The sequence below is a fragment of the Pleurodeles waltl genome, chromosome 10, assembly GCF_031143425.1.
Source record: "Pleurodeles waltl isolate 20211129_DDA chromosome 10, aPleWal1.hap1.20221129, whole genome shotgun sequence".
Lineage (NCBI taxonomy): Eukaryota > Metazoa > Chordata > Amphibia > Caudata > Salamandridae > Pleurodeles > Pleurodeles waltl.
In genome coordinates this window covers 966,097,453-966,119,156 of record NC_090449.1, presented here as the reverse complement: position 1 = coordinate 966,119,156, position 21,704 = coordinate 966,097,453, and the positions used below count along the sequence as shown (strand labels likewise).

General features: G+C 42.8%; 1 protein-coding gene across 2 annotated transcripts in view; it reads left to right on the top strand.

Moving 5' to 3' along the window:
* Positions 1 to 21,704, top strand: part of DGKB (diacylglycerol kinase beta) — a 2,237,541-nt gene that overhangs the window by 688,758 nt on the left and 1,527,079 nt on the right. For both annotated transcript variants that reach the window (XM_069211796.1, XM_069211795.1), the window contains one exon: positions 20,015 to 20,131. In XM_069211796.1, coding sequence (XP_069067897.1) covers positions 20,015 to 20,131 — 117 coding nt within the window. The remainder of the gene's footprint in view (positions 1 to 20,014; positions 20,132 to 21,704) is intronic.

Sequence of the window (21,704 nt, the reverse complement as noted above, 5' to 3'; positions counted from 1 at the left end):
GTTGGTTGGTTGCCTGCTCTACCCATGACAAGCCCAATCCAAGCTGCTTCACACACATGACCTCTGAGATCAGGTTATAACCACAGGTCCCATGCTCATTTAAGGTAGCTTACCTGTTCATGCACCTGCTGCATGGATCACTATGCGGCATGCAGATTGCATACATGGTGCAACAGCCAAATGTGTTACTGCTGTTCCAAGTAGGATTGTGTGATCCCTCACAAGGTCACAATAGGTCCCAATCCAAATAAGACAGAGTAGCTTATTCAGCTAATGCATCTGTTTCAGAATAGTGTACAACTTCCAGATCATAATTCTAGCTGAAACCAATGCATCTACAACTTCACACAGTAAGTACTGGGGATGGAGCTGGGCCACAGTGTCCACCAAAATGGGCATGGGCAAACCATGGGTAACCAGAGTAGTCACAGTCATACTGCTGTGGCCCACAGTTTTAGGGAGCATTTGGAACTGCCCCCCTCTTGGTAATTAGCACTCAATTAGGAGGTTCCACAGTAACGTGACGAACAAATAAACTAAGACTTTTGGCCATATCTATGGACAAAAATAAGACTATGACCATTACGAATGGCAAGGGAGGGCACTAGGGTGCCATTCCATAGCTGGAAGGGGGCACCTCTTCACAAATTGATCAACCTGTTTTCCTCCTGACTCCCACACTGGTGTCAGTGGTACCTTAACTGTGCTCCCACTAATCTTAAGTGTCCTCCATTGGGTTCTGGAGCCAGAAAGGCCCTGCCAAATATGTACAATCTTTCTAAAGTGCAAACTTGGGTGGGGAATGTAGGAAAGTCCTCCTTTTTGACCTGGTCACCCCCACACCTTTTGGATAGGAACTGGTGATTACTGACTCTTGGCTGTGCCTTGGGTACTGCTTACCAGTCCCAGGGCCAGTGCTCTGTGTAAGGTGGATATGCAAATTAGGCTAAATATAATTGGCTAAGTTAACCTACCTATAAGTCCCTAGTATATGGTAGGGCATGTCGGTTTAGGGACCACAGCATAGGTAGTGCACCCATAGGTGCACTGCTGAGGTGCCCAGTGTCATTTTAAAGGCAGGCCTGCCTTGCTGGCTGCTTTTAAATTAAAGTTATATGCAAATTCCACTTTGGAATTAAAAGTAGTTCCAAAGTCTTAAACTACCTTATTTTACATATGTCACCCCTAAGGTGTGCCCTATGTGCCCCTGGGGCTGGGTGCCATGTAACTATAAGCAGAGACCTTATAAAAGTAGTTTTATAAGCCCTAGTGAGGTAAAAACTGGCAAATGTGTTTTTCCCTCATTGTGGTGAATGGCCTTCATAGGCTAAAATAGGGAGACTTTATTTTATTTTTTAAAGTCCCCTTAAATGACAGATACAAAGGGTTTGGTATCAAATTAATTGTTATAATAAATCCCACAACTTCCAGTTGTGGGATTTAATATAACTTGTTCAGGTTAAGAGTTTTAAACTTTACCTGAAAAGTTGCCAATTTCAGCCCTGCATAGTTTTTGCTGCTGTGCCCTGATTGGCCAGCCTCTGGTAGCCTTGATGAGGTTTGAAGTGGCCTGCCTTCACACAAAGAGATGTGCCTGTGGGAGGGAATTTCCCCTCAGCAGATGGTGAGGCAGGAAGGGGGAGGGCTGCCAAACTGGTCTTCAAAGGCAGAGAAGGACATTTGGAGCAACCCAGCAACACCCCCACATCCTGCAGCCCCAGACAACTAGGTGCCCCCTTGATTAGATTAGGAGAGGGCAGGAGAGGGGTGTGTTTATCATTTTGTGCCACACCAGTGGGTGGGCTCAGCCAGATGTAACCTCCAAAAAACATTTTCAGCCATGATGGATTTTTGAGGAATGTTGCCTCCTGGGATTGATTTTTGCTACACTTCCCAGGAAGTGGTCATCACAGGGGGAAGGGCCCTGCACCTGATTGGTGAACCAGGACCCCCCTGTTTTTCACCCAGGAGCAAGGTTAAAACTGGTAGACCTGCACCCACACCTCAGATCCCCATCAGATTCCAACAAGGAAGAACCTAAGGAGAAGAAGGACTGCCCTGCTGGACCCCTGGCCTACACCTGGAACTGCACTCAGAAGGGCTGCACCAGCTGCACACTTGGGCTTCACCACAAGAAGGACTTTGCCTGGCTTCAACTGGTTCAAGGAGGGACTCCCTGCTTGCTACAAGTAAAAAATTGCTAACCAGAGTCCCCTGCACCAACTCCTGAAGAAATCAACCAGCTGACCACTGTCCAGTGGCTTAAAAGGAGTTTGCGCCCGGTCCACACCCCCAAGGATCATCTCAGAGCTTCTGGGCCCTTGGGGTGAGCTGTGGACACCAAAAGAACCTTAAAGGAACATCTGGGAGAAGATCCAGAAGTTTGGGAAACTTTCGAAAAAAAGCCCAATAGAGGGACTCTAGCCGGCTTGCCTCAACCACGACCCGGCCTGATTTGCAGGTTCGTCCCGGTGAAGAAAATCTCCAAAAAATAGAGACTAAGGGACAGATGTAGAAAGCATTTTGCATGGCGCAAACTGCGAAATTCGCAGTTTGCGCCATGCAAAATGCCGTTTGCAATGCACATTCACAATTTGCGAGTCGGTACCGACTCGCAAATTGTGAATGCGACTCGCAAATATTTGCGACTCGCATAGCTATGCTGAATTGCTTTGTGACAGCGAATGCGGTCGCAAAGCAATTCACAGTTACCACCAGTGTCACACTGGTGGTAACCCATTCGCAAAAGGGAAGGGGTCCCCATGGGACCCCTTCCCCTTTGTGAATGTTGCCAGTAAGGGTTTTTCCGAGCAGACAGTGGTCCAATGGACCTCTGCCTACTCTGAAAAACCGAAACCAAAAGGTTTCGTTATTTTTTTTGTTTTGCAACTCGTTTTCCTTTATGGAAAACGGGCTGCAAAATAAAAAATTTAAAAAACTGCTTTATTTAAAAAGCAGTCACAGACATGGAGGTGCAGTGACTCGCTATGGGGTCGCAAAATGTGATCCACCTCATTAATATTAATGAGGTGGGTCTTTGCGACCCCGTAGCAACTCGCAGAAGGTGTCTGAGACACCATTCTGCATATGGTTTTGGGACTCGGAAATTGCGAGTCGCTCTGAGTTGCAATTTCCGAGTCGCAAAACCTAGGGCCGTATTTATACTCTGGTTGCGCCGAATTTGCGTCGTTTTTTTCGACGCAAATTCGACGCTAAACTAACGCCAACTAACGCCATATTTATACTATGGCGTTAGACGCTTCGGGCGCCAAAGTGCCCGGAGTGTGCGTCATTTTTTAGCGTGAACCCCTTCCTTGCGTTAATGATATGCAAGGGAGGCGTTCCCGTCTTAAAAAATGACTCCCAGGCCTTTACGTGGTATTTATACTCCCGGGCAAAAATGACGCCCGGGAGTGGGCGTGGCCAAAAACGGCGCTTTTGCGCCGCTTTTTAACGCCTGGGTCAGGCATGGCGTTAAGGGACAAGTGGGCTCAAAATGAGCCCAGAGGTGCCCTCCCCTGCCCCCAGGGACCCCCCTGCCACCCTTGCCCACCCCAGGAGGACACCCAAGGACGGAGGGACCCATCCCATGGACATTAAGGTAAGTCCAGGTAAGTTTTTTTTTTTTTTTTTTTTTTGTGGCATAGGGGCGCCTGATTTGTGCCCCCCTACATGCCACTATGCCCAATGACCATGCCCTGGGGACAGAAGTCCCCTGGGCATGGCCATTGGGCAAGGGGGCATGACTCCTATCTTTACAATGATAGGAGTCATGTTGATGGGGGATGGGCGTCGAAAAAAAATGGCGCAAGTCGGGTTACGACGATTTTTTAGCGTCAACCTGACTTGCGCCATTTTAAGACGCCCTAACGTCATTTTTTCCCAACGCCGGAGCTGCCTGGTCTACGTGGTTTTTTTCCACGCACACCAGGCAGCGCCGGTCTGATTGCGCCGTCTAACGCCATTCCATAAATACGGCGCCCGCATGGCGCTTCAGAATGGCGTTAGACGGCGCAAAATTTTTTGCCGCTAAACTGCGTTAGCGCAGTTTAGCGTCAAAAAGTATAAATATGGGCCCTAGTTTTGCTACATCTGGCCCTTAGTCCGAATGTACAAAAGTTGACCGGGACCTCCCAGCAAGCGTATCCGAGGAGGGCTCCAAGGACGTCGGATCAAGATCCAGATTTACCCCGGTCGAAGGATTTTCACCTCGAAAAAACAACTAAGTCCGAAGGTAAAAATCTCCACCGAGGATTCTCGCGACTTGTATCCGGAGAAGGGTTCCAGGAGGTCGGATTGGACTGGCAGGTTCGTCCCGCTGAAGAAAATCTTCAGAAAAATGACTAAGTGCGAAGGTAAACTTTTAACCGATGCCTCCCGCGGCCTGTAGCCGAGCCAGGCTCCATCGCGGTCGGCCTTAAACTTTGACTTTGCCCCAGTCGAGGTGCAACCAGATGACCTGATTGGCGCTTTTTGTTTCTAGGCGCTAAAAAAACAATAATTCTTTAAAAATTCATATCTCCGGTTCCCCTTATCCGATTTTATTCGTTTTTGTGTCATTTTAAAGATAAAAATATAGGGCCGTATTTATACTCTGGTTGCGCCGAATTTGCGTCGTTTTTTTCGACGCAAATTCGACGCTAAACTAACGCCAACTAACGCCATATTTATACTATGGCGTTAGACGCTTCGGGCGCCAAAGTGCCCGGAGTGTGCGTCATTTTTTAGCGTGAACCCCTTCCTTGCGTTAATGATATGCAAGGGAGGCGTTCCCGTCTTAAAAAATGACTCCCAGGCCTTTACGTGGTATTTATACTCCCGGGCAAAAATGACGCCCGGGAGTGGGCGTGGCCAAAAACGGTGCTTTTGCGCCACTTTTTAACGCCTGGGTCAGGCATGGCGTTAAGGGACAAGTGGGCTCAAAATGAGCCCAGAGGTGCCCTCCCCTGCCCCCAGGGACCCCCCCTGCCACCCTTGCCCACCCCAGGAGGACACCCAAGGACGGAGGGACCCATCCCATGGACATTAAGGTAAGTCCAGGTAAGTTTTTTTTTTTTTTTTTTTTGTGGCATAGGGGGGCCTGATTTGTGCCCCCCTACATGCCACTATGCCCAATGACCATGCCCAGGGGACAGAAGTCCCCTGGGCATGGCCATTGGGCAAGGGGGCATGACTCCTATCTTTACAATGATAGGAGTCATGTTGATGGGGGATGGGCGTCGAAAAAAAATGGCGCAAGTCGGGTTACGACGATTTTTTAGCGTCAACCTGACTTGCGCCATTTTAAGACGCCCTAACGTCATTTTTTCCCAACGCCGGAGCTGCCTGGTCTACGTGTTTTTTTTCCACGCACACCAGGCAGCGCCGGTCTGATTGCGCCGTCTAACGCCATTCCATAAATACGGCGCCCGCATGGCGCTTCAGAATGGCGTTAGACGGCGCAAAATTTTATGACGCTAAACTGCGTTAGCGCAGTTTAGCGTCAAAAAGTATAAATATGGGCCCTAATCTATTTTTATAAATTGGTTTGGGATTTTTAAACAGTTTCCTATGTTTTATTTAATTACTGTTTTGTGATATTTTAATGCTTTACTCTCTTTCTCCTAAGTTAAGCCTTGTAGCTCGTTGCCAAGCTACCAAGGGTTGAGCTGGTTTAATTTACTGAGACCTAACTGGACCTAAGTGGAGGTTGGTGGCCTATTGCTAAGTGTAGGTGCCTACCTGCCCTTACCAATAACCCATTTTCCAACAGGGAACAACTATGATCAGGTGGTGCATGGAATAAGGCACCAGAGGGTAGGAAACACAAAGGTAAATAGAGGCAAAAGTTGGAATTGTGATCTGTGAACTGCGCACATGGACATTGTCCAGTTGAGTAGCCATATGGGGTCTCGATAGGGAAAGGAAGTGTTCTGCTTTTGCTAGTGGACCACGTTACCCTGTAAACTGCAGTTATTTTAATTACAAGTGAGAAAATGAAGCATGAAGGAAAACAAATGTGTGCAAGTACTGAAATGCAGCATACTCGCTTTATAGTGCACCATACCACCCCCTGAGCTGCCAGCTGCCACCTCAGCACCCACTTCTCCCACTACCACGCTTTGATTTATGGTGTTTGTTACCATTCATCTCCTCAGCTACCACTTTCCCAGCATCCATGAATGCATATGCCACTGCCTCACTCATACCTGCAGATCTAAAGAGAGGAGGAAAAGTACATTGACTAGCTAGAACACATACTGCTAAGTAGCCACACAGGCATGATGTCCATGTTGGGTATAGGGGTGGGGGATAAACTCGGCCAAGCGTGGTTTGCTGAGTTTTTGCTGAACTGGTCAGAGTGGTCAAAACTCTGCAAACTCCACTGGTGCAGCAGTGTTTACCATCCATCCCTAACCCTCGCATCAGACCTGACTTATCTTTCCAGAGGCTCGATGGCAAAAGCACAAAGGAGAGGGGAGAGTCGGTAGCCCTGGTGGGTGCCTCACTCATTCAAAAATGTTTCAGAAAGCACCCTGTTGATCATGACCTGTGCTGTCGGGTGGGAGTAAAGAAGAGAGGCCATTACCCTGGAGCAGGACCAAAGCCCATTCGGCCGACCAACATCTTCAGACATGAAATGCCTTTTCAAAGTTGACCAATAAGAAGGTCACTTCTGTAGGGAGATCAACCATATGATCAAGGGCATCCTGTAGGTTTTGGATACAGTGTGCTGTACTATAATACTGCAAGCAGCCACATTGGCCAAGGTGGACTATGGAGCCTAAAATCATTTGGAGCCTAGTCGCTAGACTTATGATCTAGATCCTAAAATCAGGTCCAGGAGACCATTTACCTTCCAGGAGAGAAGAGTAAACTCCATGCTGGAATTAGTGATGGCCGGATGGATGCAGATTAGGGAAGCAATGGACACAGGGTCATAGACCGGACGGATTGTTTGGAAGATCATGCTTTCATAATGACATAAACTTGCAACAAAGAAAAATTAAACATGAAGCCCATTGTAACAATCCCCAAAACCGCACAATAATACCCACGAAGCATCTTTAAACAACCCCCAACAATAATTGAACACATATATTTGGCCATTTGAGGAAGACCTCCCTGTCTTCAAGTATCACCATGAGAAGCGATAGATAGCATTAAGCACCCTGGGTCAAGGGTTTGCTCTTTGGCTAATTTTGGGGGCAGTTTTGATGTCAGTGAGTCCATAATGAAGTCTAGAACAGTTGTGGTGTCATCTCCTTTAGCCTCAAACCAGGCCTGGGACAGTTGAGACGCGGCACCATATCCAAATTCAGGCTGGGAGTCATTGTGATCAGTCTCTGAAAACACCAGAGAATCTTCCTGTCTCCCCTTTCTATGTTTGGTTTTGGGACAGTGATGAGATCTGGAACGGGCACTGGTCAGTCTTGGAGCAGAAGGGGCCAGCTGCAGATCTCTTTTTTGGGGGTTGTATTTGCAAAGAGATTGTTATTTAGTGGCCCAGTCAGAAGTGGCCTCTGGATTGTCAAACAATTGAGAACATGAGTTGTGAACAACATGTAGTTTTGTGTGGAAAAATAATGCATGTTGAATGGCCAATTCGGAGTTTCTGTTTAACAGCATCAACGGATTGTCACTGAGTTTACGTTGCCTTGGTGTAATCAGGGATTATTTTAATGTGACAGGTTTGATGGAGAAGCTGGCCATGGGTTCGGGCTTCATGGAGGATTGTGTCATGGTCTCAAAAGTTTAGGAATTAAATGATCAGTAGTTGTGGAGGGGCCCTGGAGGGCTTTGCAATAATGAGTGATGTGCCTGTTCAATCACAAAGCAGGGTGATAAGGAGCCACCTGGCATCCAGGAGTGTAGCCAGGTCTTCACGAACGTTGTTGGGTGGGGGTTCAACCCTTTCCAGGAAGCCCACGAGGTGAAGGTTATTCCTCTGGGCGTTATTTTCGGTGTCCTCCGCCCTGGCCTTCATAGTGCGAGCCATCTCAATCAGTGAAGTCACTTTAGACTTGAGGTTGGACGAATCATCTTCCAATGTAGAGACACTTCCCTCGACTTCCGTCACCCGGCCTGCACCATTCTGAGGTCTTGTCACAATAAGGCCACCTCAGGACTAACTTCACAGATTTTGCATTCCAAGGCCTCCCATGATGCCTTAATAGCTTGGAAGATGTGGCATATGTCGAAGGTGTAGGGAGCACCAATCAGGGTTCACCGTCAGTAGGTTTTTTGGTAGTTTTAGGAGCACTGGCAGTAAATTTGTCCATTTTAGAGTTCGAGCTAGTTGCTAGGTTCTGTCCTTGCCCATGTTGACAGAATGTCCTCACTATTATGGTCACAAGGACCCCACTAGAACGAGAGCATGAAGGAGTGAAGTCAACACAGGGGAGGAGGATCTCACCTCAGTTCATGGTTACTCAGATATCAGATCCTGAGGAAAACTGGAAATTTCACCCCTGACCCACTTGCTCTGGGTAGGGGCAGCACAAGCAGCACCGAGGCATGATAGCCGGTCATTACAAGGGCCACAATGCAACCATGAAGAGGGCCAATTCAGTGAGGCAGATGAAGAGTAGTCAAATATAGGGCAGCAGGGTACCCTGAGTCCCCCATTCCTCCTCACCTCAGAGTGAGACTCTAGCTTTGCCTGCCCCATTCACAAGGCAGTCTTGGTTGAGTGCAAGTCCGGATGGTTTAGGTAGCAGCAAGCAGGACCGTCAGGCCGCAGGGAGACTTATAGTGCCTACTTGAGGTTCCCATTTATGGCTACAGCACAGGCCACTCGATGCAGCTGGAGCCGACAGAGAGGAGGACGTACGGCATATTATGTTAAGATGCCTGTGCGGCCCTCAGGCGGGTGGAGCAGACGCAGGACACAGGCAAAGACATCCCCCCTGACTGCGGTACAGGCTCCTATAATCAGAGAAGCCTCAGTCTTGAGCCAGTAGTCAAACCAACACCCAAGCAGAGTCACCCACTCCAGCCGCACAGTAATGCTCCAATGGGTTGAAGGGCATGGACCACGAGGCGGAAGTCCTGAGGGCTGACTTATGGAGGCCCAGAAGTGCTGAAGAGGTCAGCTGACACAACCGGGTGAAAGGAGGTCTTTATTGGGCTCTTTGGGGCCTCAGATCACCTCCTTCCATACACAGCTGCAGTGTTGGGAATCACCAGCGATCGCCATTTCAGTCTCTGAGGAGGCGGCACTGCTTTAGGGCCTCCGTGCCTCCTTCAGGTGACCAGGGTGCTGCTTTGGGTTCCTGCACCATAATGTGTGGTCAGGGAATGCACATCGCCCTCATTCAGGGGGTGAGAGGGAGCCTGGGTGCCGTATTAAGCAGGATAAGCGGGACGCGGGAGCGTTAGTATAACGCGCCTGCCATCTTGGCTGCTTTATCCAACCTCCCTCTCAGAATGTATTTATGACTGGCAGGATTCTACTTAAATGCGGGTGAGTAAACCTGCAAGCCATGTTCAGCTTTAGGTGAGTTTTTGGCAGCTTGCATTTCAGAGTGGTGTATATCTCTGCACGTTTTTTGAGCCACGCGTTTGCTACATGTAGAGACACGTTACCTAAATATATTGGCCTGACATTTGCATCTCCAGTTCCGTGTACGATATGTGCAGTAAATTGTATGCGACGCTACACACGCGGGGAATTTCGTCTAGCTGTTGGCTGGGCAATGTAATTCTTAAGTCGCTTAATAAATGTCAGCTAAATTTTATTGCTCTCCTATTTCAGTAACATTATAATTAATTCACTCTGATTGACTAAATGTACATTGAGGCTCGTATACTAATGAGGCCACGTTTAGAGGAAAGGTTTTGTATAATTCGGCTATCCTGTGGGTAATGATGTCCTAATTATATGGTGGGAAAAAGAGTCTATAACTCAGTCCTGATATTGTTCATTGTAGCCAATTAACAATTATATGCACATAATGTAAGCTCATCGCGAGGTTGACTGGCAGCCAATTTAGAAATCTTTAGCTGAATTGAATTGTAGCTAACATGAGCACAGATCTTCACCATAACAAGGCTAGGAATGTTGCTGGCCTGAGATCATGGAAAACCTTGATGTAAGCGTTCAGGGGTACAAATAGCTTTAATTAAATATGTTTCAAATAAGTACCTTCCTTGGCTTTTGGACAGAGAGTTGTTTCTTGATTCTTGTTTAAATGCACTTCTGGCAGCGCTAGAGTTTTAAGTATGCTGCAAGGGGATGGATGACATAATAAATGCATACCTCTATTCGTTGAGATATCAAGATACGTGTAATAATAGATGCTATTTACAGGAAGCTGGAGAGTTTTGCTAAACCTAAAAAAACACATCATCCTATTATCACACTTTACATTATGATGCATTCAATGTACTGGGTATAGTATTCAAAGGCATTCAGTTCTATTTACTGTGCATTATTCAGGTACCTTTATTTGAAAGGGTTAGGCATTTACGCCTAGATTAACTAAGATTTTTCTTAGGTTTGTGTCACTTTTGTGTGGGAGCCCTAAGCAAAATCAATTTTGGCATTTTCTGAGCTATGCAAAGTCCATTTGCATGATTTAGTAAATCCAAACTAACGTGCCACAGCACATATTGCTACCTGGTGTTACTTTGTGTCGGTTAGGCGTTACAGGGGTGGAGCATGGGCATTCTCATGCATCCACACATGTATATTAAAGTAAACCAAGATTCACAAAGACTTGTAAACTTGGGTCGGCACCAAAATGGCGTACCTAACTGACAGAGTATCACAAGGGGAAATATCTGCATTTCTCCTTGTTACTTTGTTATGTTATTTGTAAAGTGCAATAAATGCACAAGGGTGTCTTCAGGCTAGCATCTGCAGGAAAGAGAAGATATCCTGGCAACATAAGAAGATGGAATAGCCCTGTTTAAGCAGTTTCCTGAACGTCAGCAAATTGACTTCTAGAATAAAAAGTCAGTTGATTCTAAAGTTTGCTCACCAAACAAAAAACACTTCTGCTTCCCCAAGAGGCGGTACGGATACTAGGTACCTTGACCGACTTCAATGTTGCGGATCGAAGGCTACCTGGGACATAGCAGGAAAGCCTATTCCTAAGGTAGACTGAGCCATTGCCATGAAGTGCTTTATACACTAGGCACAGAACCTTAAAGGCCACTCTTTTTTTGTTGAAACCCAGAAAAGATCCTCAAGAGCTTTTGAAACGGAGTCACATTTTTTAATGTTTATAATAAGTCGAGCTGCTGCATTTTATACTCTTTGTATTTCATGACGGAGGCATGCTCTAAGCCCAAATAAAGAGCGTTATGGAACCTTGATAACACCAGAGACAACAGATTTCGAAGATCTGCAGAAAGAAAAGGCAGAATCCTTTTTAGATGTCTTTGCTGGAAAAAGTAACTTGAGATGCAGTTGTTTATTTGATCCGAAAAGGTAGTTTAGAATCAAATATTACCCCAAGATTTCTTACTTTTGGAAAGGGGGCGGGAGAAGGTCCAAGGTGCTGTTGCCACCAAGTAGCATTCCAAAAGCTGAAGTCCGTCCCGAAGTGGAGAGCCTCAGTTTTATCTGACTTCAGCTTAAGACAGTGGTTTCCCATCCTGGTGGTCACTACTCACATGCAGTCATTCTATGCTTGATGCATTCTGCACACAAATAGCAAGAGGAAATCGCCTCTTAGACTTGTTTTTGTACAGGGAGGTACCATCCACTGTACAGAAAAAGCCTGCCTATACAACAGGGACCCTTGCAGAATGTGCTAAGCAGGAGCGAGCTCAAGGGCACCATATCTTAGTAGATATGGCAAGCATATGCTCTCTATCTTACAGACAACACAGCAGTATGCCTAGCAGTGTTGCGTCAAATATCAGTAAATCTGCCCCTAGGGTATAACATTACTCTCACCATGATGTAATATATGCAGCTTGACAATGGCAATGGTATGATACAATGAAAAGAAAACTGTCCACTAGTGTTATTTGGATATCACACGTTTATGTTTATTAGAATTCAATATGTCTTGCACTTTGCTGGCTTCCTCAAAGTGCTCCTTGAACAACCATGGTGACTGTGGATGTAAAGTGCTCCCGCTTCAGTTTCGTCTGTCGAAATGGTCCGCTCTCTCAGGATTTCAAATCAGTTATATCAGTCACCTTGGAGATTTCAAAGAATCTGCAGCATCATACAGATATTCAAAACACAAATAAAATTAGATATTGTGATATCTGTAAAATCTTGGGCATGTTTCCTTTAGTTATCTGTGTTTATGCTTAAATGTGCCGTGCTCCATTTGTACAGTATTGATGTTCTGTTCTGGAATCTTGGAGCAGAGCATCAGATGCTGCCTGATTTAATGGTTTCAGGCAGGTACTGTGCTGTCTCCAATAAATTATTTATTTAGCCTCCTGGACCTGAGCTCTATTTTTGATTGCAACACTGGAGACGAATTAGAAGACACACTTGCTACGTATTCTGATGGCACAGGTGTTGTACCATCTTTTTTGAGAATTACTTTTTCAAAGCGACTGCATACAGCAAATTCATTGGACTTTTCTTGGATTTTTTGGAACGCTGACATTTTTTGAGCACTGGCATTGTACCTATTATGCTGTTTTAGAAGATTTTCCCTATTTTATCTCATTGTCAATGGGTTGGCATTCTTTGAATACTTTTACCGTTGCTCAGGAGAGCAAGAGCAAGAAGTTTGCTATTAAGAGCATCACACTGGACACGCAACCTTTCATGATCATACGCTGCCTCCGCACAACATGATTGGAGATGTCAGGAGAAGACCTCAGTGCTGCATTTACTGTCACTACGTGGTGCCATCCTTGGTCCAGTCGCCATCCTTGATTGGCAACACTGATATGCACAGCTGCATGTCTGTGCATTTACACATCCTTGTTTCATCACGCATCTGGCTGCCAACTTCGATTGGCAATTTGTATGTAACGCCGATGCGCATAGCTGCATGTCTGTGCATTTATACAGTTTTCTGAACTTTTCTGCCATTTTGAGATGGACCATCATATTTCAGCACAGCAAGATAATAACGCGTACTTGTGCAGTACTGTTTTTGGAAACACTGACGCGCACAGCTGTGCATTGGTTAATTAGTTGTTTCTCTACACTGAGGTACACAGCAATTTTTCAAAAAATTTGGTGCACACCAAAAAAACGTGTTGGGTAAACAAAATGTGGAGGTGTGCATAAATAATCCTAAATTCCTGATCTTTTTCCCTACAATATTTGTGTGCATTTCTATATGCTTTATATTTATTCTCTTATTAGGATATTTAAATTTAAGTGTTAACATTAACATTTCATGGTCACTATGCGATTTGATTCTCACTCTAGATTCGTACAGTCTAAGGGTGATCCTCATGTTCCATGCACCAGATAGAAGGAGGAATTTATCACTTATTCGAAGGCTATTGATGGGGACAGAATGGGTTCTGAAAGGAAAAAAATAATATTACTTTATTGTTTAGGTTCTGAGGGGCAAGGTATATTTAGAACTTTATCTCAAATTCAGGATTTTGGAGAAATTAAGAATTTTGAAGAGACTTTATTGCACAAGGAACGCACATTTAAGCCAACTATTAGTATAGCCTTGAATAGATTTAAATGTTATACTAGGGCACAACATGATGCTGAATCTTTTGATGATTCTCTAACTGCTTTGAGGGCATTGTCGGTGAACTGTAATTTTGGAGCTATGTGTGATGAAATGATCAGGGACTGGATTATTGTAAATGTCAAGAGTGAAAAAATACAAGAGCGGTTGTGGGTGATGGGTGACAATTACTTACAAGATGCTGTCACTACAGTTAAGGCTTTGGAGTAATCAGACTAGTGGATTAAGTCAGTGCAAGATACCAAAACCAATGCATAGAATGAGAATTCAGGATGACATATGTGTGGTTAAAAATACCTTTGCCAACAGAAATGTACAAATAGGAAACAGAGGAGAAAATACTACTCTCTGTTACAGGTGTGGAAGCTTAAAGAATTTGGCTTCATTTTCTCATTGTCCTGCCATAGGTAAGAAGTGCAGCAAATGTGGCAGAGTAGGACATTTTGTGCAGGTGTGTAAAGATGACAGGAAGAAAGGTTCTTTTGTGGCAAGAGGAAAATCTCTTAGTGTTGGGAAGGTGTCCGTAAGATGTGCATGTGGGGAAGAAAGTGGTGAGGAAGAAAAAGGGATTGTATTTTCTGTTAATACTTCTGAAGAAAAGGGTGATAGAGAAAAAAAATCTCCTAAATGTAAGGGTCAAACTGTAGATAGACAATTGGAGCTGATGGCAGATTTGGAGTCTCCATGGATCATAATTACTGAAGACTGTTTTCTAAACAGATTTAGATATGTGTTTACTATGACAGAATTGAAGGAGTCTGATGTTGTGGCCCAAGTGTTGATGGTTCTTATGTAGATCTTACATCTGTGTGGATATTCCCTTTAAAGAGAGGGAAGCTTCTATTAAACTTTATGTAGTGAAAAAAGGTGTAAATGTTCATGGATGGAGACATAAGTGGAAATTTGGCATCCTACTAAATCCCCACAGTTAAGAACCAGTTTTGGTGGTCAGTGCACAGGACAAGGCTGCATGTATTGTGTCCCAGTTCCCTGATGTTTTCACTGAAAAGTTAAGAAAGCTCAGTGGTTACTCTCATGGTATGAAGCTCAGGAATGGTGCAAAACCAGTGAAACAAAAGTTGGAAAATGTGCCTATTAATGGAAGGAATGAGCTTAAGAGCACTTTGGATGAGATGTTCAAGGGAAAGATCATTGAAGAGGTGGAATCTTCTGAGTGGGTGTCTCCCATTGTTTTGGCACGTAAAATGGATTCATCTTTAAGGTTGTGTATTGCCTTAGAGCACTTAATACCAACTTTATTGTGCATTGCCAACCACTGCCAGATATTAATGAGGTATGTGTGGGTGGGTGCCAGTGTGTTTTCCACACTTGATCTCAGTTCAGCCTACCACCACATTGAGCTTACCAAGGACTCTAAGGCCCATATTTATACTTTTTTAGCACCGCATTTGCATCATATTTTTACGCAAAAGCAGAGCAAACTTACAAAATACAATAGTATTTTGTAAGTTTGTGCCACTTTAGCGTCAAAAAGAGGCGCAAATGCGGTGCTAAAAAAGTATAAATTTGGGCCTAAGAGTTTAACTGCATTTGTCATACTGCAGGGTTTGTTCCAGTTCAAGATGATGCATTTTGACCTTGTGCCAGCAGCATCCGATTTTCAAAGAGCTATGTTTTATTTTTTGGTGGTATGGAAGCTTTTGTCAAGTGTTTCCAGGATGACATCCTCAATTTCACCAGACATGTATATGAACATTCGGCACACTTGAGGAAAGTGCATGGGATGTTGAAGAAACATGGTCTAACACTCAAAAGTAATAAGCGTAAACTTTTCCAAGACACAGCGAAGTATTTGGGACATACCTTATCTAAAGAAAGAGTGTTAAATACAAAGTCTCTGATTGATGCCATTATGAAACTACCAGTACCTCACAGTAAGGAGAACTTGTTGTCATTTTCAGGGCTGTTTAAATACTACAGCAAGTTCATCAAAGACTTTGACACCAAGATAGAACAGTTAAGAGAACTAGCATGGAAAAACACAGAATTTGTCTAGACAAAGAGACAACAGCAGGCATTTGATCTAATTAAAACAGAGATGGAAGAAGCACCCACATCGAAACCTTTCCTTGGGAATAGAAACTGTATCATTACTGTGGATGTGAGTCTGTATGGAATGGGGAATGTTTTGTCACAACATAGTGGTAAAAAAGAGTGAAATGTAGCTTTCGCTTCCTGCACCCTCAGTGATACTGAGGGCCGCTATGCTGTCATGTAAATGAATAGCTACCTTGCGTATGGACAGTTGAACACCTCCATATTTATGTGTGAGGCTCTCGATTTACCCTAAAGACATATCACAAGCCCTTAATGGGAGTTTTGTCACCTGGAGTGGGGTACAACGCTGCAGCCAGAATTGCATGCTTAATGTCAAGGTTACAGGAATACGACTTCAATGTGGAATATGTTCCAGGTAAGAAAAATGTCACAGCAGATTGTTTGTCTAGGCTGCCTTGTCCTATAAATGAAGATTGAATTGCAGCGGACACGATTAAAGTGATAACTAGTGAAGTGTATATGATGTTAGGAACATTTGATGGTATCACTGAAGAGATGTGGAAGAGTTCCAAGGAAGAGGACCAATTATTGGGAAAAGTTGTGGAAAATGTCAGAGAAGGTTGGATCATGCGAAAAGATATTTCAGCTGAATTATTTCCATATTAGAAGATTTCTGATATTTTGGAGGTTGAGGAACACATCTTATTTAAGGAACGAGAGTGTATACCTCCTGTCAGCTTGAGGAATCACATACTATCTGTGGCACACAAGGGACGTTTGGGTATGTCATCTATGAAGAGATTGGTAAGGATGGTGCTTTGGTGGCTGGGTCTTAATAGGGTAGTGGTGCAGAGTGGTCAGAGAGTCTGATATATGTGCCAATAGTGAGAAAATGTTAAAGGTTACACCTGCACCTTTACTTCCGGTTGAATGGCCTGAGTTTCCATGGCAAAAGGTGGGATTTTATATTTCTGGCACCTTCCATTTTTTGACACCAGATTGTGAATTTGAATAGTTTTGGTAAGCTACCATTCTAAAAGTGAGATTGAGTTTTTAAAGGAGAAGAGTAGCCAGAAGTTCTGGTTACTGACAATGGAGTGCAGTTGAAGTCTGCTGAAATGGATAGTTTCCTTAAATTTTCTAACATTCGCCATGTCACCACAGCTTTATATGAACCTCAAGCAAATGGTCAGGTAGAGAGATTCAACTGCATGTTGAAGGAGGACATGTTGTGGGCCCGTGTGTTTGGAGCAGGATGAAAGGACAAACTCGGGGAAAAGTTATGTTTGTATCGCATTAACCTTCACCCACTACTCAGGTTAGTCCTTTTAAATTACTTAAAGAGAGGGAGCCTGTTTCCAAATTGTGTCAGTGATGGTTTAATAGGAGGCAAGCTGGTAAGGCTGATGATGAAGGCAAAGAAGAAGTGATTACAAGAGTGAAGGAAACACAGGACGAGTTTAAACGTGCTTATGATGCTAAATGGAAAGTCAAGGTACCTGATTTTGTGGTAGGTGATTGGGTCAGGATTCGCAAACCTAGAGTGTTAGCCAAGGGGGTTTCCAAGTTTGGTAATCCTGTATGTGTGGTCAAAGTCAATCGTAACAGTGTAGTCACACAGGATGGGAAGGTTTGGTATGTCTGGAGAGTAGCCAGAAGTGAGAATGGTCCCAGAGCACAGTCACATTAGGACAGGAAAGGTCAAGATGCATCTATTGCTTTCAGGGTGAAAAATGATACAACCTCTAGACGGATTCTTAAAAAATTATCAAAAATGTATTTGTTTTATATTGTTTTGTAGGCAAACCTTGTAATATTCTCCTGTATATCGTTTTTCTTGGCTTTTTTAATTAGCTAATTCTCCTTTTCTTTTAGGTTTATTAGGAAGGGCGATGGTAGTATCTTGGGCTTGTTTCCCTTCATTATATGTGTTTATATTTAACTGTGGCATGTGTCATTTGTACGTATTGGTGTTCTGTTCTGTAACCATGGGCCAGAACATCAGATGCTGCCTCATGTCATGGCTTCAGGCAGATACTGTGCTGTCTCCAATAAATTTCTTGTTTAACCTGGAACTGTGCTCTTTTTGATCTTAAACACTTGTGGGAATCAGAGTTGCAAACGTCAATTGTGTACATCTACTTAGCTTGCTTCAGTTCTTTTGAAATTTCTTTTGACCATGGTTTCTCATTTTCTTTGCATTTGTAACATTTGGTTTTAAACCTCAGATGTTTCCATTGTCCTTCTATCATGCATCATACAATATGTAGTTGTAGTAAGTGGCCTTTCACTTCACTTCTTTTTCCTTTTCTGCTAATGTGGAAAATTCAGAAGTAAGTTTTGAGTTAGTGAAAGTGTTTTCCAGCTTCTGCGCAAACCCTGTTTGGGCAGGAGTCACAATTCTGAGTTGAGTGGTATTGGTAATTTTCACCCCCCTGTAATTACTGAATGGATGAAATTCCTCACCCTTCATTAAATTTCAATTGGACAAACCCATCAGATTTCAACAGGGGGAAAATATACAGTATTTATTATACCATGTTTATTTTGGTGCAATAAGCACCAAAATCTGCACATTAATCTCCCCAAATGCAGAAAAGGTACTATTCATCAGACTTGATAAGTAATGTACTCCACTCAGGCATGATAAATAGCACCTATTTGTCCGATGAGCACGGAATTAGGGCTGCAGTGATCTAGAGTGTCAGATTGCCATATGTTTGTGTTAAATATGTTTATTCCACTGAAAATTTTGGTTGCTCGCAATAATCATAGAATTCACATTGTAAGTTTTGAGTGAAAAGCACACTTAAACATTAGTTTGGACATTTTGTGATCTTAGGGATTGAGATCTTCACAATCATTTCAGACAGAGATGCATTCCTCAGATAATACCATAACCTGAGCCAAACAGCTAGGGTCTTATACTTTCACATGTGCTGTATATCTCTACTGACTTCCTACCCACTTGTTGGAGAACACAATATTATGCTCACAGGTGCATTTGTGAAGTTCTGCAAAATATATATTTTTCTTTACTTCAAGAGTTAGCAGCCATGCTGGATGCACCTGGAGTGCCTAAGCCCCCTGTGGATTAAAGTTATAAAAGGATTGTATTGTATGGGGCACCATTCTTAGAAACGGACACATACTGAGAGTGGCATCTTAGCAGTTTTTCCTTATCAGTATTATCAATGATTGCATAGATCCTGGTGTATCAAACCCAGACATCAATATGACTAAGTAATGCCTCTTACTTTCACTTGAAACATTTTTGATTGTATTCTAACTCCCAAGGCTTAGGTTATTTTACATGTTTAATGTGCACATGCATGTTTGCACCATACTTGGGGAGGTTGTCTATATAGTGGACAATCAGATTGACTGAATATAGAGGGAGACTAGACTCCAGGATATTTACAGGTGTTCTAGACCTGTAGGAGTATTCCCTTGGATTATTGTGAATCACACAAAAGTCACAATTTAACTTCTAATGTAGACGAATGTCTACCAGAGTAGAAGTGCATCCATTTCAAAGGGATTGGTAAATGTATCCTTATATCTAGAAATAGATGAGTAATTTGCTTGCATTGTAAACATTTTTACTGAGAGAATGGAACAGCAGCACATTTGTACTGAGAGAATGGAAATGTACATCACCATTTAGAGTCACCAGCTGACAATTAATTTAAAGATGAATTGATGTTGATAGGAAAGCTTTCTTTAGGTTTCTTAAAAATGACATATCTGTCTTAGTTTTATGTTGATGCAATGTGTCATTGCTTTTCTTATAATGTTTAGTATATTGTATTACAAGCGATCTGCCTTTAATTTGGCTTTGTAGTACGAAATACTTTTGTTGGATGATTGGTGCAGTAATCGATTGATGCATAATCCATGCCATTGATAATTATACCTCTATGCAGAACTACGTATGCAGAACTGTACAGAAATCATTTTGAGCTTCAGTATATGTTATATGTGAAGTTTCTATCAGGTTCCATGTTTCTGAAGTATTTGTAACACATTGCTGCCTTTAATATCCAATGTTTACCCCACAATAAAGGATAATGCATCATTTCATTTTTGAATAAAAATATTGTATTGATGATCACAAACTGCCTTTGAAATGTTGAGCTTTAGACAAAACTAAAAGTACAGCTAACTACACAGAAATAATGTTCAGCCACGTAAATTTGGAACATTACATAAGGTAAATGCCTGGTGATTTTTATAGCACATGACTATGCTAGTACCACACAATGTTTTCCAAAATAATAAACAATGCAATAATGATTGACAAACAATTCCAATCTTTTAATATATTGCAAATCGATTTGGTGCATTCTTTTGATTCTTTGTTTTTAATCCTAAAGGAGAGACAGTCCACTTTGAAAAGAGAAAAGAACTGCCCTCAGCAGCAGAACAAACAAGGGGACCGTATAAAAATGCAAAGAGCAAATTCTGTAACCGTGGATGGACAAGGTCTTCAGGTCTGAGAGTTTATATTACATTATTATTGCAGGCCAAATGTTAGGCTCTTAAATTTAATGTAAGATTAACTTCTTTATTAGAGAGTGAATTAAAGCATCTTTAATCTCCTAGTACTATACACATATATTTTAATACATTGCTGTTTTGAAGTATGCGCACACATCATTCAAATACTACACGTACGTGTTGCTGTCCTCTCACCAACCTAATGTAAAGGTACCTTGGATGCGTTACTTACTCATACGCTATTGATGCCTTCTTAACTTTTCTTCCCATAGCTAGTCGAAAGCCAATTTTACAGAATCCACAATTTCTCATCGCTATTATGCTTTACCTGTCCTATCAGTAGGTTTGATGGCAGCAGCTTTCACTACTATCAGGATATCTTCATTTGACATGTGATGGAGTCTGAAATTATACCTGAGGCAAAAAAGTGAGAGAGCAAATGTTTTGAAAGATGGTTAGTGTCACAACATGGCTACTCTTGTGAGAAAAAATACAGCCAGTAAAACATACATAAACAGCACTCAAGTCATTACATTTGCTAAGACACTAACAAACACAACTCTATGCTACAGGAAATGTAGAGTGTCGAGTTGTTTCACTTTTTTTCCCATCAAATATGTCTGACCTTAAGGAACAATCTCATTTGTGAAGTGAAAAGTAACTCAGGATTGCCATTTTAGGGAGCTCTGTATTTTTAGATTTCACCCAGTTCTGTCAAAAATAGTTCCATCTTCTGCATTTTCCACTTGGTTGATTTGGAATGGAGGCGTGGCCTTGGCTATCACGTTTCATTTGTTGAAACCATGTAGGGAATTCCTAAATTTAAATATCACAATTGGCATGATGAAACAAAGCCATAGTATTGATTGTTTGATGTGGTGTTTGGCGGTCTCAAACGTTTGCAATAATTTCTTTGTGCTGAGACAATAAATTGTAGGCATGTCCACTGTACTATCTAGGAACATATTTCTCCATTATAACCAAGTGTAATGTTCTTATTGTGAACCCACTTTCTTAGGGAAAAGTGAGTTCTTCGAATTGTGTCTGGAACTGTAGGGGCAGGGGAAATGATGCATCTGTTTTTTGAAGAAAGAATTTAACATTTCAAAATGGACCCTATGATATGTGCACACTTGAGGTTCTTCTGATTTTTGCAATCAAATTGTGTGTTTCATAACATCATTGATTGCAATTGAGATATTTTAAAGCTATAAATATATATTTAGGTGCTTTAGGATGCTTTTAAGACAAAGATTTGCTTAGATGGTAAGATGAAGATGGCTCAGTGAGTTAGATGTCTCTCCTTGACATCATAGTGATCTGGACCACACACGTTTCAATTCTGAGCTTAAGTGTGATCTTCAGTCTTGAAAGATTCCTCACAGACATTCATGGTAAGAGAAATGATTGACCCAGCTCTTTAGGGTGGAAGGCTGTGTCGGCCAAGCGTTTTATTGTGAAACCAGACTACACCTATGTAATTTTGGCAAACCAATAATTTCATTCTGTCTGTAGTTAGCATACAGTGGAGGAATGGCTGGAATGTTGAAGTGCAGTGGGAACTAG